At 40.7% G+C, this 26,016-nt stretch overlaps 1 protein-coding gene across 2 annotated transcripts; it reads left to right on the top strand.

Moving 5' to 3' along the window:
* Positions 1 to 730: 730 nt before the first annotated feature.
* cuedc1b (CUE domain containing 1b) lies at positions 731 to 24,608 on the top strand. Of its 2 annotated transcripts, none has more exons than XM_037775527.1 (11): positions 731 to 900; positions 9,307 to 9,987; positions 11,181 to 11,308; positions 12,165 to 12,291; positions 14,234 to 14,495; positions 16,205 to 16,270; positions 16,494 to 16,574; positions 16,685 to 16,778; positions 17,169 to 17,227; positions 20,832 to 20,901; positions 22,034 to 24,608. In XM_037775527.1, coding segments are annotated over exons 2-11 (1,203 nt in total). In that variant the 5' UTR covers positions 731 to 900; positions 9,307 to 9,672; the 3' UTR covers positions 22,035 to 24,608. The 2 variants fall into 2 exon arrangements, with proteins under 2 accessions (XP_037631455.1, XP_037631454.1); XM_037775526.1 differs by having other exon boundaries at positions 732 to 900; positions 14,231 to 14,495.
* The last annotated feature ends 1,408 nt before the right edge of the window (positions 24,609 to 26,016 follow it).

Raw genomic sequence — 26,016 nt, 5'->3', positions numbered from 1 at the left:
CATGGTTAAGCATTGACCTTGAATGGTTAAGGTGAGGAGTCGCTGGGCATCGAGTCTCACAAGAGTTTGTGCAAGTTTTCGTAATTTGTGGGTTACCTTCTAGACGCCAGAAGTTAAACTATCACCAACTTTTAGTTTGGCCACAGCTCGCTGAGCTCGGAGCGGCCGCCACAGGCTTCCACATGTTCTAGTAAAAAACCCAAAATACAAGTATGAACCTGAAAATGAGCATGATATGTCCCCTTTAAATATTGATTGAAATGTAGCATAATATTATCATATTTTTTTTCCTACATACTATATCATACTGCATATATTTACCGTAAACACTTACTGCTACTGGACTACTCTCAATTATATCACAAATAAAAGGAATAACAAGCTTTCACTTATATTCTTGTTAGATCTCGAAAGCATAAAATTGCATTTTTTTTGCATTGGGGTGTTGTAGATCATCAGTGACTTTTTATTGGTCTACATATACATATTATATTTATTCATAAATATTACAAGCATGTATGTGTATATAATATTATTATAATTAATTATATATATATATATGTATATATATATATGTTATATATATATATACATATATATATAATATTATATATATCATTACTATATATATCATTATTATAATCTTGATCGAAATGTAGCATATTATCCACAGCATGCACATAAACATGTCTCTTATTTTGAAGGGCAGAGTGTGCCGTGGCTGACCTGACACATCCGGTTGCCAGTGTAATTTAATGGCATATTTGCTGGTGTGTTGAGCTCTGAGCTCTGAGGTTCAGTGTCTCTTCTGGTTCTCATTATAATGCTAAAACCCTCCGTCCCGCTGCTCAGCTGTGCTTGTGTGGATGTTATGAGCTCCTCTGGACCGTCTGCTCCTCAGTGAGTACCGCTAACATTACTCCGTGTTTCACAATAACACACATTTAAGCACCGTGTACTGGCTTTACGAGTGAATATGTCGCCTCAGTGTTACCCTCACTCCTCTCTGTAAACACGGTGTCGTTTTTCAGTAGCATTTCTTGCAGTGAAAATGAACATTGGTGTGTTGAATTCGTTGACATATTGAGAGCTACACTGGGCTGCATGCTGCAGACCGAGAGGTACTGTGGTCTGAGGCCTTGCGCCGTTAACGGTAGATGACAACCCGCTGTCCTTATGAGGACCTGATGGAGCCTGGCTGTGATTAGTTAGCTTCAACAGCTAGCGACACATTGTTTAACTACTGCTGATAACATTAGCTGCTGTAGCATTGAGTCAACGTTATAGTCTTTTTAAAAGAGTGAATTTCACCCAGGAAGAGTGATAGAGTGATGTTGATCTCGATATTTAGACCAACATTTGACATGTTGGTTCATAACTGTAGTACCGTTAGCCAGTTAGCAGCGACTTGTTCCCCATTAACAGAGCATGAACACACAGAGAGCATGAACACAGAGACACAGAGAGCATGAACACAGAGACACAGAGAGCATGAACACAGAGAGACAGAGACACAGAGAGCATGAACACAAAGACACAGAGAGCATGGACACAGAGACACTGAGAGCATGAACACAGAGAGACAGAGAGCATGAACACAGAGACACAGAGAGCATGAACACAGAGAGACAGAGACACAGAGAGCATGAACACAAAGACACAGAGAGCATGGACACAGAGACACTGAGAGCATGAACACAGAGAGACAGAGACACAGAGAGCATGAACACAGAGACACAGAGAGCATGAACACAGAGACACAGAGAGCATGAACACAGAGACACAGAGAGCATGAACACAGAGACACAGAGAGCATGAACACAGAGAGACACAGAGAGCATGAACACAGAGAGACACAGAGAGCATGAACACAGAGACACAGAGCATGAACACAGAGACACAGAGACACAGAGAGCATGAACACAGAGAGACACAGAGAGCATGAACACAGAGACACAGAGAGCATGAACACAGAGACACAGAGAGCATGAACACAGAGACACAGAGAGCATGAACACAGAGACACAGAGACACAGAGAGCATGAACACAGAGAGACACAGAGCGCATGAACACAGAGAGACACAGAGAGCATGAACACAGAGACACAGAGAGCATGAACACAGAGAGACACTGAGAGCATGAACACAGAGAGACACAGAGAGCATGAACACAGAGAGACAGAGACACAGAGAGCATGAACACAGAGACACAGAGAGCATGAACACAGAGACACAGAGAGCATGAACACAGAGACACAGAGAGCATGAACACAGAGACACAGAGAGCATGAACACAGAGAGACAGAGACACAGAGAGCATGAACACAGAGACATAGAGAGCATGAACACAGAGACACAGAGAGCATGAACACAGAGACACAGAGAGCATGAACACAAAGACACAGAGAGCATGAACACAGAGACACAGAGAGCATGAACACAGAGACACAGAGAGCATGAACACAGAGACACAGAGAGCATGAACACAAAGACACAGAGAGCATGAACACAGAGACACAGAGAGCATGAACACAAAGACACAGAGAGCATGAACACAGAGACACAGAGAGCATGGACACAGAGCGCATGAACACAGAGACACAGAGAGCATGAACACAGAGACACAGAGAGCATGAACACAGAGAGACACAGAGAGCATGAACACAGAGAGACACAGAGAGCATGAACACAGAGACACAGAGAGCATGAACACAGAGACACAGAGAGCATGGACACAGAGACACAGAGAGCATGGACACAGAGAGCATGAACTGAACACAGAGAACATGAACTGAACACAGAGAGCATGAACACAGAGAGAGAGCATGAACACAGAGAGAGAGCATGAACACAGAGAGAGCATGAACACAGAGAGAGCATGAACACAGAGAGAGCATGAACACATGGAGCATGAACACAGAGCACGAACACAGAGAGCATGAACACATGGAGCATGAACACAGAGAGCACGAACACAGAGCATGAACACAGAGAGCTTGAACACGGAGAGCATGAACGCTTTCATGTAGTGGAACAGTCAAGGTAACGTTATTGCACATTAAATTATATATATATATTTTTAATCTGCATATCGACACATACAAGTACATTATGACCCCTATGGTCTGTTTAATTCATCATACATCTGATCCATGAGGCACACAAAGTGTTTTAGTAAAATCCAGAGGATTTTAGACTCTTTAGGGTGCTCAAGCACACCTCATTATCTTCTTCTTCTCTTTAAATATCTTCTCAACACCCCTTAAAAATAATGATCAAACTCTCTGAGACCGCCGACGTTACTTTACTATTACTAATTTACTTAACGCTGGAGTGATATTGTTATCTCAGAAAACATAAAGAATCTGTTGGTATCATGTCATGCTAGCTAGGGAGGCTAAATAACGCTCCAAAGTTACGCTACATTTTGGCAAGGAAAAACTGGCATGTCCACTTTCAAATAGGTCCCTTGACTTCTGACCTCAAGATATGTGAATGAAAATGGGTTCTATGGGTACCCACGAGTCTCCCTTTTACAGACATGCCCACTTTATGATAATCCATAGAGTTTGGGGTAAAATAACATATTTTTTTTGCATGCAGTATAAATGTGTTATTTCTGCCTATTCTAAAAACATATTTGAATATTTCTGCATACTGGGTTCTCCAAACAGTCTTGGAATTGCATGAATTGACTATGACTGGGAAGCTGAGACTCCACCATAAATTGATGCAGAAATTGGTGCATAAAAACATCACCAGAATGCAAGAAATGAAGTGATTGACGCTCATAATTTCCCCCCATGTTGAAACGAAACCTACACCCCATTGACTCTACACATGTCACATTGTCATCGGGGGCTGAGCCCCCCTAAAGGTCTGATCCTAGAGTTGCCCCTTGTAAAATCAACTCCATATTTCGTCAGCTGTTCCTCTCAAAATACCCCCTCCCCTTAAAATATACCGTGTTGGGTGGGCAGTGTAGCAGAGATTAGATTTATCTTTTATACGAGCCACTGGGGAGTCTCCATTACTGTAGTAGGAGGTTCGCCACGCGCAACTGCCTCTATTGTGGTCTAGATCGTACTTTTGATTATTTGTTATGGTAGCAGTAGCCGCCAGTTAATGTCACAGTCCCACTGTTGGGGTAACTGCTCTCAAAATCTGTAACCCTGTTTTAACTCTAAGGGGGCACCTTTTGGTAACCGCTATCAAAATATGGTAGATGACTATGATAAAGGCATTTGCAATTGCAATATAGTTAAAATAGCTGCAATGCCTAAAACGGGCCACAGCTATAACTTGGGTGTAACAGCAGTATGTATCCACAGTATGATCATCAAGCTGACTCTTGTGTAAATGATATGTCATCTAGAAACAGATCACAGATCACATGGACATAGTGTATGTGACGTCAGTGGTTGGGTTGTGTTGTGTTTCTTATGAGACATTTTGAGGGATGGGGTCTATGTGGTTTAGAGCCAGACCAATACTGAATTTTTGAGGCTAATACCAATGTTGGTATTTGAGATTTAAATGATTCATAATGTCTATTATTACTACTACTAAATTTGTTCAGTAAAGAATTGTGCATTTTAAATATGTAGAGATCAGACATTTTACAATTTTAGTGCTCTCTGGTGAACAAACTGAACACAGCAAACACATACTGAAATTGGAATGAAAACTTAACAAATGCATTTAAATTGCATAGAAGCATTTCCTAAAATGTAATTTTATAAGTACTAATGTATTGTTTAAGCCTTCATTTCAAGCCTTTGTTGTAAGAGCATGGAACATCTGGCTGTCCTGCAGCAGGATATGATCCTTTTTGTAATATCCATCATGTGTAGCTGTAGGAGCTGAGGTCTGACTCTGCATTTGTCTGTCTAAATCCAGCTGTTCCCATCTGTGTGTGTGACCTATAGTGCTGTATCTGTGTCATAAATCCTGCCATACAAAGCCTCAAAGAGTAGAGCTGGGCTGGTATAAAAATTTTCAAACCGGTTTGATATTAAGCCACAACGCCGGACCGGACCGGTATACCAAATTCTGCTGTTGGTATTGGAGAAATTAAGAAAATTGATTTACTATTTATATTTATATATACAGTATATGACAAAATAAAGCAATGTTTATTCTGTTATAAATTGTTTAATTTTTCTTTCTAAAAGAACAAAAAAAAAAAACGTTAAGTGCAGGCCACCGTGCTTAAAATACACTTGCGAAAACCCTGAAAGATGCTCTGGGTGGTTTTATTCACCCGCTGCAGAGCCCTCCTGTCCTGGGCCGTGCACATTCCCATGCCAGTCTGTAATATTTCCAGTCAGGATGCTTTCTATTTCTCCTCTGTAAAAGTTGACAAGAACTTGGCACGGGACTTTTGCCCTTCTCAATTTTCCTTGAGAAATACAGCCGTTTCTGAGCTTTTCTTTACCAGGAGGATGGAGATGTGTGATGACCATGACAGGTTCTCTGTGATGCTGATTCCCAGGAACTGTTCACTTGTTCCACCTCCGCTCCAGTGATGTAGACAGGGCTTTGTTATTTCCTTCTAACATAACGCCACACAGATGTTTACTACAGAAATCCTTAAGTAGCAAGCAATACAAAGTTTAGATTTATGCTATATTGTATGTAAAATTAACTATGCAAGTATTATTTTAATAGTTAATTAAAATAGGTAATTAAACATATTTTATTGTCACTGCTGCAGAATTACAACTAATCTGCTAGGCAGCAACCAGATGAAGGAATTATGTAAAGCAGGGAGACAGTAAGTCAGTGAGCAGTGTTGGCAGTGAGGCAGACCAACACTGATGTTCTCATGAGACTGACAGATTTACACCTTAGCATACATTGGGCAGGAGCTGAGGCCTGATTAATCCCGTAAAATGACTAAACATGCATGCAACAAACAAGTTACCTTTGTACACAAAACTCATTTCAGGTAAGCAACACAAGGAAGAAAGCATTGAAACAAGATAAACATGCATATGAAAATCAATATCAACACTAAATATAAACTCGGGAGTTCAGAGGTCACGTGACGAGTTGATTTGATCCCTTACTTGTGTGTTATGTGATGTGAGGCTAAGTGTTGAGCCGTGAGTCAGATATGATATTAACTGTTCAGACATTAGCACATGTGCTCACTGCTCATGTAGCTGGTCAAAAGAAAGAACACTCACATTTTTTTTGCTTGCTGCTGGTAAGCAACTCGCTCTGTCTCTCGGTCTCTCTCTGTCTCTGTCTCTCTGGGGACAGAGAGTCCTGGATTGTGTGCTAAATATAGCATGGTTCTTAGGTGCAGATTGATTTGATGATGTTGTGAAGATATCTTTGTGAGTGCATGGCTGTGACATGGTATCGCATGCACACTAAAAGGCCTTTACACAAATGCGAGCGTTCTCCTCTTGCTAATAGGCACAGTACGTGAAATATAGATATGAAATAATTATGAGGATGACTGTATTTTTAACAACTATAACACAGCCACAAATATTTGATCCATGTCATTCATAACTGGACTGTGAACTAAGTCGACCCAGTCAGTTTTTATATAGTCCCACGACAACGTAGTCTGGGGGTACATAGCGCTCCACGTGGCCTGCCGTCCGTCCGTTTGCGTGTCACACTTTAGTTTCCGGAGCACAACTCGGACACTATTTAACTTAGGAACTTCAAATTTGGTATGATGGTTGACGGTGTGTTCTAGTTGTGCGTTGTTGGGTGTTAGAAGTCCAAGGTGCCCATTAGTTAATTAGTTAATGCCCATTAATTCCATTAATTCCAAAAGGGCAAAACCTTTGGTCCTACTTTAGTAGGGGTCAAAGCAGTGAGCGGGGGTATGTGAGCCATGCTCACTTTTGCCTTGTTTGTGGGCTGCCAAGATCAGAAAACATTGGATTCAACAAGCCACTCAGATTTGGCTCCCCTTCCTATGTCACATGCAGGCTCATTAGAATATACTGCCCACAGCTTGAGAACTACCTCTGCAAAGGTGCTAAAACGAAGTGTTTCAGACAGAGGGTGAATAAAGGTAAATTCAGACTAGGGATGTTAATAATAAACCGTTAACCGACATTAAGCATTTTAACCAATAAACGCTATCGGTTAAACGGTTAAAAGAAATATTAAGGCAGACACACAGCTGACAACCTGCTTAACTAAACTAAATGTGCGGTGGAGACTTTTACGAGGAAAGTGGCCGCATATGTCCGCGACACTACACGCAGTGCACCGTGGCTGCTACAGTAGCTCACCTGACGGGTGAACTGGGGACTCAGTTTTCTGTTGTGCTCATACACTGCAGCTGGCGCACCGCTACATTAGACGCACTAATCTTGTCGGTTAACGGTTAATAATTGGTTAACGAGGGTCAGTTATCGGTTTAAAAAATAAATAAATCCAAATTAGCATCCTTAATTCAGACAGTATTAGAAAAATAATGTGTTTTTTGAACATTAAAGCATGTAAACATGTTTTAGTAGAAACCACAAATACAAGTATGAACCTGAAAATGAGCATGATATGTCCCCTTTAATATCCAGGAATTCACGCAATCTGGCCACAATTTAGCATATTGACCAAACGCGGTCCAGCCATATACTTCAAACTAGTCTCATGAGTGGACTCATTTAACGCATAATAGCTAAACACAGTTTGATGCTTTTATCACTTTGGTATTTTACTTGTGATTTGCGTACATATGGTGATACCAATATCTGAAAATGTCCGTTTTAGCCTCATATCTTAATAATTATTTCAACCATAGATATAGCCCAGCCATACCTGCTGGTAACATTTTGTCCATTTGATGTAGTAGCTGGCCAAAATTGAGCAGCCCACTTCCCATACTATTAAATGTAACAAAAACAAGATTTGTGTTGTCATGATTCCCAACTGCAGTCTCTTGCACTAATCACATGAAGCAATAAGCACTTGTTCAGATAAAGTAACAAGACAATAAAATAGTTTGGCGGTCTGTATGTCAAAAACTCATCTCAACTGTGTGTAACACATCAAATGTGTAATTTTAATATGAAATATTTTTCAATCTTGTATGAAGCCGATTATGGTTGTAAAAAGCTAGTAGAGCAGAGAAAAGAGCCACGTCTTTGCAGCCGGGGTTCAGCTGTAACATGATGCAGCAACATTTGGTGGGCATTAGGAGTTTCAGTTTTGCTGTGGAAACATGTGATTGATCAGATCCAAAAAGCTGTAACAAGATCTCTGGTCAGGGCCCCCCCCGACCGGTGCCTTTAGAGTTGGGTTTAATACCATTTCAAGTCATTTTTATAAATGACCTAAATGTAATTTCACCCTGACTGTATGCCTGCGCCTTATTCTCATGTGCATGTCTTAGTTTGCACACAACTTATGTATTGTGACTACTTTCAATTCCTGTATCACACTCTTGCTCTTTGTGCACACACAGACACCCACAGCTTCAGTGTGGCACGAAGGCAAGGCTATTAGGACGGCAATGTTGTTTACATCAAAGCCAGACTCTTGGTAAATGGGAGGCTAAGAGAGGGGCTCTGTTTATAGGCTGTGGATGGGGCCTGGCACTGCCATGTGGCACTGGGCAGCCGCCAGCTACAATGAACCCCCAGTGAAGCAGGAAGGAAGGGAGGAGGAAGGAATTGCAAATACATTAAGAGAAAGCTACAGCTTGCCTCTCGCTGCAGACCTCGATAATTCTTACCAGACTTTACTCGGTTGTCAAGAGTCCACCGTACACCGCAGCAACAGTTGGATAAACAACAAGTGGAAGAAGTGTTGCCGATAAACATTTTCTTTCACATTTTACTCTGAATGCATGGCACTGCTGGGGCCAGTGTTATGTTGAAGCCTGTTTCTTCATTGTTTGCCTTTCCACTAACCTAACCTGAACTCAACCTAAGCCCTTTCAGACAGTCTCCCCTGACCTTCATGATGTTGTACTCAGTTGTGCACAAAAAGTGACTAAAGTAGTTGTTTAAACATCTTCTTTACAATACTTCATTTGTCCAACAAACACTTACAACAAGCACCTTGTTTGTCACTTCTTGACTTCACTTTTTAAATGGATATCTGTGCTGCTGGTGATTTCTTTGGATCCAGCATCTATTAGCTATTAGTGGTACTGCATCTAAAGTCCCTTGATTGACTACTACTGCAGAGTGAAAGTCAGCAGAGCTCTTGGTCCCAGTCATGAAGCAATGTTGTAGTTTAATGAATAGATTAATAATAAAACTATGTAAAGTTTGTGTTGCTGGCTCTTACTAACACACTGCCTGTCGTCTCTCTTTCTCTCTGTAGGTGCTGATGACTGTGATGTAGCCATGTGTGTTTCCTGGCGGATTTTGACTCTAATCTCTACCTGGTGACAGGATCTTGGACGTCTAATTTCTGTCACCACCTGACTATTCTAGTCCCCGCACGGTCAGCCATGCTGGATGCAGCTGAATAACGAGTAGCATTGGGGTGGGGGGGTGGGAGAACTCAAGTTTTTCTAAACTCCCATCAAAAGACTACCATGTTTGTGTTAGAATGAGAAACTGAGCGGGGGGGGAAACGTGGAAAGCAAGTGAGACTGAAGGGGCCAAAGTGCTTGTGTTGTTGACAGAAAAGAAGAGCCATCCTATCAGTAGGTTGGCAGCACTCGAGGCAGCCAGAGCCCTGAGGATGACGAGCCTGTTCAAGCGCAGCAGCAGCAATGGAGGCTCCGGAAGCAGTGGAAGTGGCAGCGGGGGCGGCGGCAGTGGGCAGGGGCAGCTCAACAACAGCAGGCCCAACCGGCAGGTCCGACGCCTGGAGTTCAACCAGGCTATGGAGGACTTCAAGACCATGTTCCCCTCTATGGACTACGAGGTAATCGAGTGCGTGCTGCGCTCCAACAATGGAGCGGTGGACGCCACTATCGACCAGCTGCTCCAGATGAGCATTGACGGACAGGGCTCAGATGACAGCTCAGACTCTGATGACAGCATCCCACCAGAGGTCAGTGGAAAGGATCCAAGGGCACCGACACCACTGGGGAATCTAATGCAGGCCTAGCCTGGTGGGCTGTTAATGTTGACAATATAATCCACTTTTATTTCAATGATTACCAGTAGGGTCTGTGTGACAGAAATATTTTGAGATGATGGAGAAAAGATTTAAAAATACACATGACCGACTACTTTGGTGACATTCCTTGTCTTAAAACTTTACGTAACTTCATGGACATGAAACTCTGTTGAGGTCATAGCATGCAATTACCGACCCCAACAACCTTGGGTATAAATAACCTTTTTGACGGTGGAGTATTTATTGTCATCTCTTTTACAAAAGCTTTTCTGAACAAACAAATGTAAACCACAACAACAAATTGAACAATTTGCTATTTTGATTGCCCGCCCAATCACTTATACACGAGAAGTTTGTGTATTATGCAATGAGCTAATGGAAAACCCCCTTTGCAATTTCTGCAGATTAGGACAAGGCTGGTGTTATATTTAGAGTTCTTCCTGTTCTCCTGGTATTGTGTAACATGCGCAATGTCGTTCATTACCTTGGACACATAACTACGTAGTCTGCTGGCTCTATTCAGTCACAGGGCATTGACCCAGGGATTCATGACCTGCTAGAGTTGATACTGACCCAAGAACTAATTGATTTTTTAATTTGAAGATTGAATTTGATCCCAACCTGAGCATTAATTTATAATGTGTTTCCTAATGGCCTTTCTGTATTCTCCGTCACATACACCACTCAAGGCATGTACGCTTCCTGATTTTTGTGTTTGTGTGTTGTAAGGCTAAGAGGAGTTTGTCTTTTCAGCATGAGTGTGTCTGAATTTAACAAATAATCAAATGTTCAGAAGTGGAAACACACTTGTTTAGATATATAGAGGCTGTCTCTGTCTTAGTTTCCATTGTAGTCAGACACATTAACATCATGTTAATCAACTGTTCATACATCTAAATTCAATGAGTGATGGAAGGGAGGATGCTACTCTTGAATGGAGCGCTGCAGAACTGTAACATTTTAGGCTTTATATCAAAATGAATAAGATTACAGGGAGGTCTAAATTCAGCATGTTAGATTTCAATATGGCCTAAACCTCGTAACGATTTCTAATTGGAATCAAAATTGCAAGTCCATGATGGTAAGGCAGGTTAATGAAACAAGGCTTGTCTGTTTCTTTGTAGATTCTGGAGCGAACACTGGAACCTGACAGTTCAGATGAGGAACCGCCTCCAGTCTACTCTCCGCCAGCATATGACATGCACATTTATGATAGGAAATACCCAGAAGCCCCACCAACACCGCCGCCAAGGTAAGGAAGAGGAACTGGACTCTTGCATAGAAGAAGCTGAGGTCTTTTAAGAGCAACTTTAAAAGCGTTTTGTTCTCTTTGGGTTTTTCCTTTAACAAATTAAAGGGACTGTTTGTAACTTCTTACACGGATAAATTCTGCTCTTTGGGACAAAGTGACCTTTTGACACGATAATGATGCTAGATTAAAGGTGAGGGGAACAATTCATTTGTTGCATCAAATGGGAACCATGGCTGTACCAAATTTCTGTGCCAATCCTTTAAGCAGATTGGATTCATCCTTTGACATCTCTGCCAAATGTCTTGGCAATGCATCCAATAGCTATTGAGATATTTCACTCAAAATGTGAAATCACCCAAGTCATTAGGGATCCATCCTCTGCAGACCACACACACAGCTTCATGGCAATTCATCCAATAGATACTCAGATATTTAAGCGAGTGATTGACATTGACATCCGTAGAGCCAAGCAGCTTGTGTGGCTAAAACAGAGGATAGACAACACATGACAGTTCATTCTATGCTCACTCATTGAACATATTATAACAGAAATGAATAAACTAATGGTCTGATTATTCTTAGAATATAATCAATCAGACTGCTTTATTTGAAAGACATTGTTCCTGTAAGTGTCTCATCAGGCATTTCCTCATTCATATGATCCTTTTTCTCTGTTAATGAAATATGGGAATCAAATAGATGTTTCCTCTCTCTGGGCCATCCCATGTGATTTTTGTGAGTGGGCAATTTAAAGGATGTAAATAATTTATAGTAGTTTGAGATAGCTAGTTGATAATGTACCTAATGCAGTTGGTAGAGTTACTAATGTGTCCTGTTACTCCATTGGCTCTCGTAGATTTGAAGCCCAGCCACCTCCAGGTCACCAGCAGGTCAGAAGCTACCGGAACTGGAACCCTCCATTGCTTGGAAATCTCCCCGATGATTTTCTGCGCATCCTGCCACAGCAGTTGGACAGTATAAAGGTAAAAAAAAATGTCAGCATACAGTTGTTAAATTGGTGCATTTGGTTTCTTAGTTCTTCGTCAAAATGGACATTACATTTTCATTTTGAAAATGAAAATGTAAAGCTGCTTTTTTCACGTCAATTTGGGTGACTTTGTGTGAATGCGAGTGGCGAGATCACCGAACATTTTACGACCACTAGCCTCCGCTTCAAAACAATGCGAGCGTGATGATGATGAGAGAAGAATGTCCTGTCTGTCTGTATCAGTCCCGCCACCACATGTTCTATGAATGGGTGTGTGAGTGCGCTCAGCTGAGTTTTCCTATACGCCACACAGACGTTTATGGGCTTAATGAATGAACAAATTAATGAATGATCTTTATTGATGTTTGAGTCAAGTGATTCACATGTATTGTTGTTTTAATTATTTTTGGCATAGGTTTATTTTATAAATAAATAATCGTTGAATAAGAGAGCATTTATGTTTCTAGTAAAACATTACATAAACCATCATTGTGGCATGTCTTCATATACCTTATAGTGAAGGTGTCAATAGATTAAAAAAAAAAAATAATATCTAATGATTCTTAATTATTTATCAGTGTTACATTATGGTAATGCAGTTCGAGTGCAGATCGATTTGAGAGGTCTGAGGTGCATTACCTGAACTGCATTAACCAACAATAATGTACCTTTGACAAAATGAGTGCAGACAAGATGTTCACTGTAAGTGATAACACAACTCAAGCAAGTTTCAAGAGTTTTCTAACAACAGAAACAAGGAAAACAATGCGTGCCTGGAGTAGTTCTACTATACTATATTCAAATCCAAATGTATGGAGCTGAAGCTGGCAGTTTCTTCGATTAATCCAGCATAAAAACTGCAGACAGAGAGAAACGGCTAGCCTGTCTCCATCCAAAATTCAAATATACTTAAGAACACCCCAAACCTGAATAATTGAATGAAATTAGTTTTATCTTGTTTGTTAAATCCATTCACAGACAGACACGTTAAAATGACAATCTGTGGGTTTTAGGGCAGCTACGTACTGGAACTATAGTTTATCCATCCTTCCAACTTCACGGCATATTTGGTTTCCAGTAGGGCTGTCAAAGTTAATGCGCTAATAACACGTTAATGAAAATTTGCTTTAACGGCACTAATTGCTTTAACGAATTAATGCAATTTGCGATTTTTAGGTTGTAGAGGGCTCCGTTTTAAAGCTAGAGTGAAGATGGTATCATATGAAACTACAGAACTTAAGGAATCCATCCATTCCGACTTTTTTTCTCGTAATATATGACTATGAATAAAGTCATAACTTCACGAGAAAAAAAGTCGTAATATTACGAGAATAAAGTCATAACTTCACGAGAAAACAATCTTAATATTACGAGAATAAAGTCATAACTTTACGAGAAAAAAAGTCGTAATATTACGAGAATAAAGTCAGAAGTTTACGAGAAAAAAAGAAATTAACACGAATAATTACTAATTTATGTTATTATGACTTTTTTCTCGTAAACATATAACTTTATTCTCGAAATATTGTGACTTACTTTTCGTAATCTCGGATTTATTTTTTTTCCCTCAATGTGGTCCTAATACTCCGTCGTGCCATAGACCTACAACAATGATAAATAAAAATTAAAATGTAAACAAAAAACAGTTATTCATTTCCATATTTATAAATCCACAGGGAGCCACTGGAGAGGAGATAAAGAGCCACATGTGGCTCCGTAGCCGCAGGTTGCTGACTCTGGTTTAGTATATGTGTTAATTAGTGAGCTTTAGAGGTGCTGTGTGTGTATTTTTTAAACCTTGGACAGAGCCAGGCTAGCTGTTTGCCTCGCCTCCAGTCTGAATGCCGATCTAGGCTAACTACGTTTAACAAGCCCTGTAAATTACTAATAGCATGAGTAGTCCTAACCAATAACCTCTCCTGTTTTTACCTCAGCAGAGCTCTCAGAGCAGTCTATCCCAGCCTTCACCGTCATCCTCTTCCTCAGTTTCTTCAATAACCCAATGGACAGCCCCGTCTGGTTCTCAGTCCGGAGCTGCAGGGACCGCAGGATGTCCAGGTTTGACAACAGGAGCTACAGAGCAAGACAAGAAACTGAAGCAGTATCTGGAAGACGAGCGCATCGCCCTGTTCCTGCAGAACGAGGAGTTTATGAAAGAGCTGCAGCGCAACCGCGAGTTCCTCATCGCCTTAGAGAGAGGTACGACTGTGTACATTCATCCCATTACACACAGAGAAATTCTGCTCATAATGTCAGTATGAGTGTATTATTGTATAGTATAGTATAGTGGTATAATATACACAGGATATTAGTGACTGATAAAAATGCATAGAATGTAAAGACGTTCACATTTGAGGTTGTGAGATACTGAACAGATATTTTTTGAGATAGTCCTTAAGCCGTTGTCATGAAAGGTTCCCTGTGGAGTTTATGACCTCTAGTGGGGCTGTGGAGCTGTTTTTCTATGAGCGGGTGCCCCAGTTTACCTCGTGTATGCGTACGAGGACACATGCTTGCACTTCGGTGACACAGTACACGCTTCTACCAATGGTTTCACACTATTCAATGTACCAGCAAAGGCAGGAAGAAGAAGGCTGCAAGCTTGTAAATGTGTTTAACATTGCTGGATTTAAAATATAAAAGCTGCTTTGCGAATGTTTTTGTGAAGAAGGAAATGCATTCAACACATCTGTTAGAGCTCAAGGATGCACACTATGGGTTTTGGTTAGTGACACTGAATGTAAACATAACTTTTGTTTGTTTACAAGAAAACTCCGCAGGGCATCTTTTAAAAGCCTTTATTTTTTTGTGCCGTTATTGCCATATTTTGCCTCGATGCTCCAGTCCTATGCTTGTCTCTTTGGAATTATTTTTGTCCAAGTAATGAAACTTAAATGTATGATTACAAACCACACGGCAATATCAGCAACCTAAAGCTACTAACACCAGTGATGCAGTGGTTTGTCATTTTGTGGGTCCCCAGAAAGAAAAAAAAAGTAGTCTGTGAAACACTGGTCTAAAGCTGGCCCTGCTTTGCGGTGGTCCAGTTAAAAACTGGAAGTCTCTGTAAACAGCTAGCCTATAGCTCTGTCCGGTATCCAACATTTTAGCTCTGTCACGTTGAGCAGTGTTAATAGTTTTGGGTTGCTGTTTTTTTTTTTTTTTATGGTGCATTTCTTTGATCTTCTTTATTTGGACAAAAATTAATTCATGTGTCTCCATTTGTCATAGTCTCACATCCCTCAGCTTATGATCAAGGCCCTTGCTTCCATTGTTTTATTGGGTATATTTGAAGGTCCAGTTGTGCCTGAACCACACAGTTTTTCAGGCGTTTTATAAAGGATGAACTTCTGAGTTCTTTAATCACATGATTTACTTATTATTTACTATTTGTCTGTTTATATATACCTATATGATTTCATATTTCTGGGGTTAAAAACTCAAGCTCTATGTGGCTCTGAGTTCTGAGACGAAAGTAAAACTTTGACTTTATTCTCAGAGAGTCGATGTGTAACTTTCAGCTCAGAACTCAGACGAATTGTCACTAATTGTCATCTTTTAGAGTCTCTAACAACTTGAACAACATGAACAGGATGAACAACAAAATATTTGGCCAGTAACTAATTTTATTTTCCACTAGAAAGACAGTGAAATGTTTGTGTCAGCGGTGGAAATCCTACCATTCAAATGCTTCTGACATTTAGGCCTTGCTGAGACGAGCTAGATGAGACAAAGACTGGCTGTTACGATGCAACATTGCGCAGCTCAAAAAGTATTTCCCTCTCTCATCAGATACTGGTCAACATGAATGGAGGTTTAGAAGTCTGGGCATTTAAACCATTATACCAGAGTTCATCACATCTTGATTCCTCACATCAGTGGTCATAACATCTGCTCTCTGTTTTTAGATCGCTTGAAGTATGAATCAAAGAAATCAAAGTCCAATCATTCATCTAGTATGGAGAATTCCACAGGTAGATATCACTCATCAAGCTTCCTCTGCTAAGCTATTTGCAAACTGTGTCATTTGAATTCTACTTAATACTGGTGTGTGTGTGTGTGTGTGTATGCATTCACTGTGATATTTGTTGGTTGTGTAAAGGATTTGTGTTCCGGACATCATACTATAAATACAAATGTTTGTGTGCCAGTACATACAAGTGTACAGTTGGGTAGTGTTGCTGTGTCTGTGTGCAGGAGAACAGTACTCCTCCGCTTCAATGGAGTCAGTCTCAGATGAAGCTCTGTTCAGAGACAAACTCAAACACATGGGCAAATGTAAGTCACCTGATTTACAACACTACTCATATTTCACAAATAATTGCACTATTCTTTTAAGGTCATTCTCCATTGTAGTTAATGACCTCGGGATGTTTTCTCTCTTTCAGCAACAAGAAAGAAGCTGTTTGAAATTGCCAGAACGTTCTCGGAAAAGACAAAGCGGAGAAAGTCAAAAAGGAAGATGCTCCTGAAGCACCATTCGTATCCTTTGCTTAACCTTGCTCACGTTATCTGGGTAACTTTTTTGTTGTTGTAAGGCAATAAAGTAGCCAAATCTTATTTATTTACCTCCATGTGTGCAACAACCAGAGACATGACCTGCATATTTTGTTTTGTCTTAGTGCTGTTTGTTTCTTCACTGCTGGTGGAACAAGTGAAATCCATATGGAGGAAAGCAAAATCATTGGGAATACATTTAACCCACCAAATCTTACATTATCTACACAAAGCACTTCCATACTCCCATCAACAGCACTAGTGTTCAGGTGTTCTGCTGCTCACATACATCATCAGCCATGGATCAGCTTCCATAATTGTTTCTGTGGCTTGCAAGGCTGGACTTATGTTGTTCTTAACTAAGCTCCTTTCCAGATTGGGCACAGCCAACTCTACAGCCAATCTCCTCGACGACGTAGAGGGAAACTCTTGTGGTAAGAAATGCATGTCTTGCCCACACAATGTAAAACATTTTTGCTTTTGCCACTATGTTACAGAGCAGTGCTTCCTTACTGGGTCTAGCTTCAGGGTCCAAATGTTCCCTCAGACGTCAGGTCACGGTACACACAGAGCAACCTGAGACCCCTTCAGGACATTTCCATCATCCAGACCGAGCTCACCACTGAGCTTTGGTCAAATTTTAAGTCACACAATTAAAACTGGAATCACTTGAAGGGAAAATTTGCCACTTTTTATGTTGATGTCTAATCAGTGTCTGTGGTAATTGTAGTCGACTGAAGCAGTAAATTCCTCAGTGCGTGCTATATTGAGTTTGCAGCCCCAAAATCTGTGGTTCTTCCTGTATCCGTCACCAGCATTTGAAGTGACAGTGACTATACACAATATATTGTTTAAGCATTGACATTGCAATGTGCGTAATAACAGGATATGCAATGTCTGCAAATGAACTCAAAACACACCATTCTACGACTGGTTTTGCTGCTCGATACAAAAGGAAACCTAGCACGGCAGAGTTTCTGCTAGTTTGTTGCAAGCCCGGCGGTCCGCCGGGTTGTGTGCATAATGTTAGCAAGCGTGCGGTCGAGAGAGAGCATGTGTGTGTGACGGTGAGTATGAAATCAGCAGTAACGTTATAGCTGTGAACATACAGCGGGTAAAATAAGTATTGAACACGTCACCATTCTTCTCAGTAAATATATTTCCAAAGGTGCTATTGACATGACATTTTCACCAGATCCATACATACAAAGAAACCAAAACAAATACGTTCAGAAATTAAGTTATGTGTAATAATGTGAAATGACACAGGGAAAAAATATTGAACACGCTTACTGATATTTATCTAATACTTTGTACAAAAGCCTTTGTTGGTAATGACAGCTTCAAGATGCCTCCTGTATGGAGAAACTAGTCGTATGCATTGCTCAGGTGTGATTTTGGCCCATTCTTCCACACAAACAGTCTTCAAATCTTTTTTTTTTTTTTTTTAAGTTATTTTTTTGGGGGCATTTTCCATTTTTTTATTGACAGGACAGTGGATAGAGTCTTGGAAAGGGGGGAGAGAGAGAGTGGATGCGGAAAGGGCCACAGGCTGGATTTGAACCCGGGCCGCCGCGGTCAGGACTGAGCCTTGTTACATGGGCGCCCGCTCTACCAACTGAGCTAGCTAACCAGGCGCCCCACAGTCTTCAAATCTTGAAGGTTCCGTGGGCCTCTTCTATGAACTCTGATCTTCAGTTCTTTCCATAGATTTTCAATTGGATTCAAGTCAGGTGATTGGCTGGGCCATTCTAGCAGCTTTATTTTCTTTCTCTGAAACCAATTGAGAGTTTCCTTGGCTGTGCGTTTGGGATCATTGTCTTGCTGAAATGTCCACCCTCGTTTCATCTTCATCATCCAAGAATGTCTCGGTACATTTTTCCATTCATCCTCCCTTCAATTATGTGAAGTTTGCCAGTACCGTATGCTGAAAAGCAGCCCCACACCATGATGTTCCCACCTCCAAACTTCACTGTTGGTATGGTGTTTTTAGGGTGATGTGCAGTGCCATTTGTCCTCCAAACATGGTGTGTATTATGGCATCCAAAGAGTTCAATTTTGCTCTCATCTGACCAGACTATATTCTCCCAGTATTTCACAGGCTTGTCCAAATGTTGTGCAACAAACTTTAAAGCTCTTTGCTTTTACCCATCATGAGATGTTTCTTGTGTGACACCTTGGTAATAAGACACCTTTTTATAGGCCATCAGTTGGGACTGAACCAGTTGATATTAATTTGCACGGACAAGGGGCCGGATTGCTTTCTAATTACTGATAGATTTCAGCTGTTGTCTTGGCTTTCCATGCCTTTTGGCACCTCCCTTTCTTCATGTGTTCAATACTTTTTCCCTGTGTCATTTCACATTATTACACATAACTTAATTTCTGAACTTATTTGTTTTGGTTTCTTTGTATGTATGGATTACTTGGGTTGTTACCAACATCTGGTGAAAATTGCATGTCAATGGCACCTTTGGAAATATATTTACTGAGAAAAATGGTGACGTGTTCAATACTTATTTTACCCGCTGTAGCAGTGCAGTGTGCATACACTTTAGGCTATTTGTCGGTGAATAAATGCTACAACTCCTCAAGACCCAAGCCAAGTTCCCGTGTCTTCCTGGCCACCTGCAAGGTGGACCAGCTATTCTCATTTTAGTGTAAAGCCGCTCCTCCGTTGTTGTCGTAATATTTCGGATCTCCTGGATCCCTTTTAGACACCGATCTTCATTCACAAATGAGCCTCCTTATTTTAGGGTAAGCAGCGTGTGTTATTATCATGACCCGTTAGATCATTGACTTTAGCCTGGATTGATAGAAGAGTGTTCTATGAATACAATGGTGTCGTGGTGAGTCAACCAGTGAATTAATCTACCTAATTTCCCCCTCCAAAGTCACAGAAGAGTAGTCATAGAGCTCACCTGCCTTTGTGTTTGATGCATTGAAACCAAATATATAGCAATGAAGTTGAAGAAAGTATGTTTTTTAGAAGAAAAAAAAAACGACCTGTCCTACAATCTGCTGAGCATTACATTGCTCTGTGTACTTCAAACCGTCTGACAGACACATAACCCCGTTTGGGACTCTGGTTTCTGGATGAAATAAAGTTTAGGGAAGTGGCTGTGCGCTGCTCTTCGTCAAAGGTGGAAAACCAAAACTAATTGAAAACACTTCTGATCAGACATAAATCTCGCCATCGTCCACACAGATGTTAACTTCACCACCTCCGATAAAGTGCAGCTCACAGCGAAGCATCCTGGAGTAGAGAGATAGACAGGGACGCAGAGCTGCCGGTCTCGTGACGTTATGATGTTTGTCTCAAAAACATCACACTGATCGACTCGCGCTGACTGTCAAGTGCCTATGCATGTGTATGTGTGAAATTTCACGTGTGTGTGTTCGTCAACCGAAGGCTCGGTGCCCACACAGTGCTCTCCACTGTCGAAGGAAACCACGAGGGAGGGAGGGAGGGAGGGAGGGAGGGAGGGAGGGAGGGAGGAGGGAGGGCGGAGGGCATCGATCGGAAGCACCAATCCGCCCCGAGTCGGGAATCCTGACCTGATATTATGATTCAATCAATAGACTTTATTGTTCGGCAGGGCAGAATGTGCACATACAGGAATTTATCTTAATTATTTTTTTTTAAATGTGCATGGTCGTGCATGGTCGTGCATGGTCTTGTATTTAGAATTTTCGCAACGAATAGAATAATAAAACACATCAGACTGTGCAAGGTTTCTGTGCGTAACGTTTTTTTATAACCAGATGACGGATTAAAAAAAAAAACTAATTCGGAAAATATGGACTTGGTGTGCAAAGACCCTGATACTGTAAAAGAAAATTCAAATATTAAAATCCAACTGTATGATATAAAGTTCTATCCATGTCAGGGGTTTGGTTTGGTTTTATTATTTTTACTGATATTCAGCATTACCTGCTGTTGTGAAAATCTTCAACGTATCTCAATAAACATGACGTATTTATGGGAGACGCACATACACTGTAGCTATGTTGACATGTTTTTGTGTCTTTGTCCAGAGGAAGATCGTCAGCCCAGAAGAGCAAACACTCAGGAAGAGAATGAGCAACGCAATGAGCCAACATCATGGTAAGGTACTCCTCAGTCAAATGAGTCTTGTCATAAAGAATGTGTTGTAGTAAGTGTACTTAAATCGGCTGTTTTCAGTCCAATACTTTTAGCCGCTACTGGCTGCTAATTGGCATGTAATGTTTAGACGTGCTCCGAACAAACAGTATACAAAGTTCCAATACTTTCTAACACGGCGTTTATTTACCAATCATGTCCACCCGTGTCCGTCACTTCTACTAAGTTTTAATCTCTAAGTTGAGACATAAACGGCACGCTATGTCATTAGAGCACAGTCAAAAACTGTTAGCTTCTTATTGGTCTACATGCACACCTCAATTCAAGGAAATTAAAATGTAAATATTGAAATTTTAGTTTCAATATCTATCAATCTGTGTCTGAATTAAATATATACAATGATCAGCCGTAACATTATGACAGCATGGGCATCCTGACCAGTCCATACGCAACAAACTGCGATGCACTGTGTGTTCTGACACCTTTCTATCGGAACCAGCATTAATTTTTTCAGCAATTTGAGCTCCAGTAGCTCTTCTATTGGATCGGACAACATGGGTCAGCTTTCACTCCCCACGTGCATCAATGAGCCTCGGGTCTGACCCTGTCGCCGGTTCACCGGTTCTCTTTCCTTGGACCACTTTTGGTAGGTCCTGACCACTGCAGACCAGGAACATCCCACAAGAGCTGCAGTTTTGGAGATGCTCTGACCCGGTCGTCTAGCCAGCACTATTTGGCCCTTGTCAAAGTCGCTCACATCCTCCTTATGCTTGCCCATTTTTTCTGCTTCCCAACACAAAGTTCAAAATGATTTGCTGTCTGATATATTCCACCCACTGCCAGGTGCCATTGTAACTAGATAGCCCATGTTATTCACATCACCTATCAGTGGTCATAATGTTATGGCTGATCGGTGTATACTGACTATCTTTACCTTCTCTGCTTTCCTTCCTCTCAACAAAACTGAAAATAGAGACGTCCTTCTTGATCACTGTGCTTTGTGCTGTTCTGTCGGCCAGCACTTTGAAAAGCCTCTAAATAAGGCACAGACAATATCTTCATTCGTTGTTTTATTTTGGGATGAAAACCCTCATCACACAGACTCTCTCTCTCTCTCTCTCTCTCTGCATTTCAGATCCTCTATGCTGCACCATATCAGGGTTACCATGGCAGCGGCAGCAGCAGCATGACCCATGGGGTGGTGGCCTTGCAGCTCTTCCTGTCTCCACCTGCTCACCCCACCCTCTTCCTAACCAGCCAATGTAAGGCTCAGCAATGAGTTGAGACCCCCCCCTCCCCTGCTCCCTCCTCCCCAGGGAGAGGAACCGGACTGTTCCCAGCACTGGCCTAACTGTCTATAAATGCATTATCTCTGTATTATAACACTTTGTTAATATATCATTTTAAATGTAAAGGAAAATGCATTAGTCCTTACCAGTATCTGTTAACTGTTTCCTTTAATCCACTGAGAGGAACACTAGCGTAGATGATCTTTCCATATGAACCTTTATTACTTTTCCAGACTGTGTGTTTCTGACCGGTGTCCCTCAGGCTTGGCATTTCAGATCCTTTATATACACTAAAAACATGTAGAGCTTTTTTTACCATGTTTTCTTAATCAGATTGTAATATTCTGCTGTTTATGAACGTCAGGGGTTATATAACTGTAATTCTTATGTGTCAGAATATCGTGGCCATTATAAACTCGTGGCTGCCCAAATGTCAACACTTGGCCATTGTAAGCTATCGATCACATTTAAAGCTAGAGTTGGTAATCTTCAAAAAAACATTTGTTATATTTGTTGAAATTCTCTTTAAAAAAAAAAAAAAAAAACGGTATGTGTGGCTGTCACAGGTCCGTAATAAGCCCGTCTAATAATTTCTTTGATTGGGTGGACTGCCTGTCTACACTACCGGCTTTTGTGCACTCATTGTGCGTCACCAAAGTCTTCCACAAACTGCTAGCTGGACAGCTGTGAGTACCAACAATAGCCATGTTCTCGTTCATAATGATCACTTTGGGGGAGTGGCTTTGCAGGGAGGCCTGAAAGGATGGACTCAGTGTTGCTGACCTGGCGACTTTCTCTCTACATTTAGGGACTTTTGGAGCTAATGCTGCTAGCTGTGGAAAAGAGTTGGCAACACTGGGCTGGGTTTTTCGGGTAGATAATTTTTAAACTCTAGCGTGCTATCGCCGGATTCTTAAGATTACCAACCCTAGCTTTAAAGGACAGGTGTTCTTAGAAAGCATGTTTGGAGCAGTTCAATTGAGGGCTGCAGTGTTTGGCAAGGTGAAAACGGTGTCATTCAATCTATTGTAGCACCACTAACAGCACAGTTGTCAGCACATTAAACCTTGATGACAAAGGTATTATGTGAATGACAACGTGAACTTGCTTTATGGACTTATGGGCGGGTACATTTTTTTTCTTTTTAGGTTTTCATATCATTCTGTAGCTTCTCAGTGGTGGATCGAAATTCAAACATTCAAATTTTGGTTGGCGTCAAAATTTGTCTAAATTTCTTTTTTACCAAGCCCTTCTAAATACTTTTCCCCCCACATGACCTGACGTACTGTACGTTCGGCGCCTGCGTGAGAGGAAATAACTCTCCACACCGGCATTGGTCATTCAAAAAGGAAAACAGGAAGACCGAGGACGGCGGATATACAAGCTGTTGTTACGATACGTTACATGAAACAAAGCAGCGTTCGCCGACCATTTCCACACCACTCTCACTCACACCTGGAGACGCCAGATGTGTCACAGATGTTTTTCTCCAACCCTCACCAGGAACTCCCAATTCCAGATGTCAACATCTACCTCCTCCTATCCACCCTTGCATTTTTAAAGTCATGTCCTGTTGGTTGGGATCATGTTTTCTAGAGATGGCTCAGAACCAGCATTTTTTGGGCATCACTGTAACTCTTCTTCTTGGGGAATGGCATTGTTCTCACCTCGCCTATTGAACCAAACTAGGAGTCTGAATCCACTGCTCTAGACATGTTAGGAGTGAGCGTAGCCCATAGAGCTCCATTGACCTCTTCACTAACACATTGCTAATATTCTGCCAGGTTTCCAGAATTCTTGCAATTAAACCGAAGAGACGTTTTGCAAAGATGTTACGGAAATAAGAAATATCAGCCAGACTACGTTGCCATATCTCAGATTGTCCCTGTAGCAAATCATGTCTTTGTTGATCTCATCTCCTTGAGCGAAGGAGGAACACATTTCTAAATCCCAATGTTTATACTGTATCACGATGGCATTATGTTTGAACATGAGGGAATTCATTGTTGTGATTTCCACATGAATGATGGATATGTCCGTTTGGGAGGATAAAGCTTCTAAATCGTAATTTTGATGATCATCAAACCTGCCAAGACTCGTTCTGACAGGATGTGGATGAAAGTGAAGACTGAAGTTGGACAAAATGAAAACACAACCCCCTTTCTACTGCTCTTTCCATTTGTATGTGTAGATGTGAAACTAGCATGGATTAAACAAGTAGTAAAAGTCTGATGTAGCCTGTGTGAACAGAAGGTGTTAGGGAGAAAGAAAGTTGATTTCACGTATCTAATTTGTTTCTCTCCTTTGTGTATAAAATGTTTTATATCACTTCAGAAAATCTCCAAAAAAAATTACATATTTTTTTTTTCTCTCAATTTTGTGTGAGTTATCTATCCCCTTTGATTAAACTACTTAAATGTGCTATTTGCTTATTTAGTGACGAGCAAAGTTTGGATGTCTTGACGGTGACTTTAAATAAGGAATTTGTTGAAGGACCATTCCAGTGTTGATGCGTGTTTTAGACCATTTACCAATGTATACATGACATTACTTTTAAAGCTCCACGTATCATTATTTTTATACGAACAATCGATCAAGTGACGGTGTAATAATAAGCGTCACTTGTAGTGACAAACCCACAGAGAACTATCACCAACCCTGCAGTGCACCTCAGCACATTGAGTCTTTTTCAGCTCATTGATTTGGAACAGCTGCGATACATCCACTGTTCACTACCTGCTCAGCAGCAAACGGCAGACGGACACAGTTGGAGACTATAGCTGGTGAACATAGTGGAGCATCTAGCAGCTAAAGAGACACACATTTGTCTCAGGAGTTGTTTATCATAACTTTATGAGGTGATATATCAGCTTTGTGTCACAGTTCTGCTGCCACCATGTGGCCAAAATAGAAATGAATACAGCTTTAATAAATGGGCTGAAACATGCAAAAACACTGGTTAGTACTCATGTAGCTGGGTTGAAAGGTCATCAGGTTCAGGTATTATATATATATATATATATGTATATGTATGTATATATATATGTGTATATATATATATATATGTATATATGTATATGTATATATATATATATATGTATATATATATATATATATATATATACATATATATATATATATGTATACATATATACATATGTATGTATGTATGTATATATGTATATATATATATATATATATATATATATACATATATACATATGTATGTATATATGTATATATATATATATATATATATATATACATATATACATATGTATGTATATATGTATATATATATATATATATATATATGTATGTATATATATATGTATGTATATGTAGGGCAGAGCAGTGTTTCCTTAAAGCAGGAGTGCGTATCTTTTGTCTCCCCCCCCTCTTACGCAAATACTGTTGACACTGCTTAAGAGGTAGGACTGCAGGTGAGCTCGCTGCATCTCCCCCGCCACCAGTGCTGTGGCTGGTTGATGTAAAATGCATCACCAGGGTGCCAGCGCGGGAAAGTCGCCACAGACACACACAACTCACTCACTCCGGTGTACTGGGAAATACTGAGAGCTTACCCTGACGTGATAGGCTTTATCAGCATTGTGTGATCTCGTTTGACAAGGGCTTGAACGTAACGGATGTTCGTTATGTAAAAGTCCCGCACTGAACCTTAAAGGAGGACTCTGCAAGTAATCAATATTAATCTACAAATGATTGACCTTTTATTGGCTTTTTTTTTTTGATTTGCATGACGGACCCTTACACAACCAGTCAGTCATGAGTCACAGGAAGCATGGAACAGATGGCTGGCTTATGTTTT

The sequence above is a fragment of the Sebastes umbrosus genome, chromosome 7 (assembly GCF_015220745.1).
Source record: "Sebastes umbrosus isolate fSebUmb1 chromosome 7, fSebUmb1.pri, whole genome shotgun sequence".
NCBI classification, from domain to species: domain Eukaryota; kingdom Metazoa; phylum Chordata; class Actinopteri; order Perciformes; family Sebastidae; genus Sebastes; species Sebastes umbrosus.
Note: the sequence above shows the minus strand (reverse complement) of the source record. Positions and strands in the feature narration are given on the sequence as shown.

What these genes read in the sequence shown, in the direction of transcription:
- cuedc1b (XM_037775526.1), top strand. Translation starts at nt 9,673, where the DNA reads ATGACGAGCCTGTTCAAGCGCAGCAGCAGCAATGGAGGCTCCGGAAGC. An exon ending in ACTCAAACACATGGGCAAAT is followed by an intron (nt 16,575 to 16,684) that starts GTAAGTCACCTG and finishes TCTCTCTTTCAG; the next exon opens with CAACAAGAAAGAAGCTGTTT. An exon ending in CGTAGAGGGAAACTCTTGTG is followed by an intron (nt 17,228 to 20,831) that starts GTAAGAAATGCA and finishes GTCTTTGTCCAG; the next exon opens with AGGAAGATCGTCAGCCCAGA.